At 18.0% G+C, this 2154-nt stretch overlaps 1 protein-coding gene across 1 annotated transcript; it reads left to right on the forward strand.

Annotated features, from left to right (window-relative positions):
- Nucleotides 1-473: 473 nt before the first annotated feature.
- Nucleotides 474-2061, forward strand: PRSY57_1364400 (glycine cleavage T protein, putative; the record flags this gene model as incomplete). Its single annotated transcript, XM_012909563.2, has 2 exons — nucleotides 474-548; nucleotides 916-2061. The coding sequence occupies 2 exons, from the start codon at nucleotides 474-476 to the stop codon at nucleotides 2059-2061; spliced, it is 1221 nt and encodes a 406-aa protein (XP_012765017.2).
- Between the last annotated feature and the right edge of the window lie 93 nt (nucleotides 2062-2154).

Consider the following 2154-nt stretch of genomic DNA (forward strand, 5'->3'; position numbering starts at 1 on the left):
TTTTTTTTTTTTTTTTTTTTTTTTTCTATTGAATTTTTGCATCTTATCGGATAATAACAAATAAATCAGTAAATAAAAAAAAATATAAATAAAAAGAATAATTTTTTATACTACTATTTTTATTTCACAATATATATAATAAATTATATGTATACAATTAAATATATTATTATATTATATTATATATGGGATTCATATTTCCATAGGAGTACATAAAAAAAATAATATTATATTTTACATATATAATATAAATAATATGTTATTTTGTTTCTTTTTTTTTGTACATATATATTGTATATTATGTGTATTTATATATAATATTATTTTATTCAAATATTTTTTCTTTAAAATAAAAAAAAAAGAAAAAGAAAATTATTTATATTTTTATGTTTTTATATTTTTATGTTTTTATGTTTTTATGTTATTATATTTTTATGTTTTTCTTTTTTTTTTTTTTTTTTGCAAAATGAAAAATGAAGAATATTTTTAAATATAAAAATAGATTAACGTTATTTAGAAAAGGTTTCTCAACAACTAATAAGCCAAAGGTGGAAAAAATAAAATATAATAAGAAAAAAATTCTATATATAAATATATGTATTTATTATATCATGCTAATAAATATTCCATCTTTTTATTCTTTTATTATTTATTATTTATTATTATTATTTTTTTTTTTTTTCTTATGTGTTCATCTTATTAATATTTATATAAATATATATTTTTTTAATTGTGGTATGTTTTCTTAGTGGGGCATTTTCCGACTTTGTCATATAATATAAATATAATATAATATAATATAATATAATATAATATAATATAATATAATATAATATAATATAATATAATATAATATAATATTACACCATATTTTGTTCATCATTTTATTTTATTTATATTTTTTTTTTTTTTTAGGTCGAAATAAAAAAAACGATACTGTATGATTCACATAAGAACAACAATGCAATTTTTAAGATACAACATGGTTTCTATTTACCAGACGAATACAAAGACATCACGTTGATTACCTCCAATTTACATACTCGAACAAACTGTTCATTATTTGATTATACATATAGACCGATATTAAAAATAAGTGGGGAGGATAAAATAAATTTCATTGAAAAATATGTAGGTAGTGATATTAAAGGATTATGGGAAAATGAATGTAGAATTAGTTTACTGTTAAATGACAAGGGTGGTATTATAGACGATATTATGATTATACTTCGAGAGAAATATTTGTTATTATATTTAAATATACAATGTAAAGAGAAGGTATATAAATATTTAAAAGATAAACTTTTAGAAAATGGGAAATTACAAGTTCAAATTGAAGAATTTACTTCTCATAGTTCTATATGTATACAAGGTAGTAAATCAAGTGATGTACTAAAAGAACTAATAGATTATAATAATGGAGATGTGGAAACAAGTTTAGATAACTGTAGTTTTATGTCAAGTACATTAACTAAAATAAATAAAATAGATAATTGTATTTTAAATAGATATACATGTACAGGTGAAGATGGTTTTGATATATTAATACCTAATAAATATGTTAATGATTTATATAATTTAATATTAAAAAATGAATTAGTAAAACCAGGTGGATTAGCTGTTCAAAATACATTAAGATTAGAAAGTGGATTTTGTGAATATGGAAAAGATATTAATGAAGATATTACACCTATAGAATCAAATTATAAATGGAGTTTAGGACAGAGAAGATTAAAAGAACTAAATTTTAATGGAGCTCATATTATTATGGATCAAATAAAAAATGGAACCAAAATTAAAAGAGTGGGTATTCTCATTAATACTAATATTGTACCTAAAGAAAATACAAAAATATATTCTCATGAAAATGTAGAACAAATAATTGGATATATTACAAGTAGTGTCTTCTCTCCTGTATTACAAAAACCTATATGTATGGGATATGTTAAATCTGAATATGCACATATAAATAATTTAATCAAAGTTGACTGTTTAAATAAATTGGAAATAGCTCAAATTACAAAATTGCCTTTTGTTCCTTTATCTATATATAAACTTTGAAAAAAAAAAAAAAAAAAAAAAAAAAAAAAAAAAAAAAAAAAATAAATATATATATTTATTTATATATTTTTATATATTTATTTTTATTTTTTT

The sequence above is a fragment of the Plasmodium reichenowi genome, chromosome 13 (assembly GCF_001601855.1).
Source record: "Plasmodium reichenowi strain SY57 chromosome 13, whole genome shotgun sequence".
Lineage (NCBI taxonomy): Eukaryota > Apicomplexa > Aconoidasida > Haemosporida > Plasmodiidae > Plasmodium > Plasmodium reichenowi.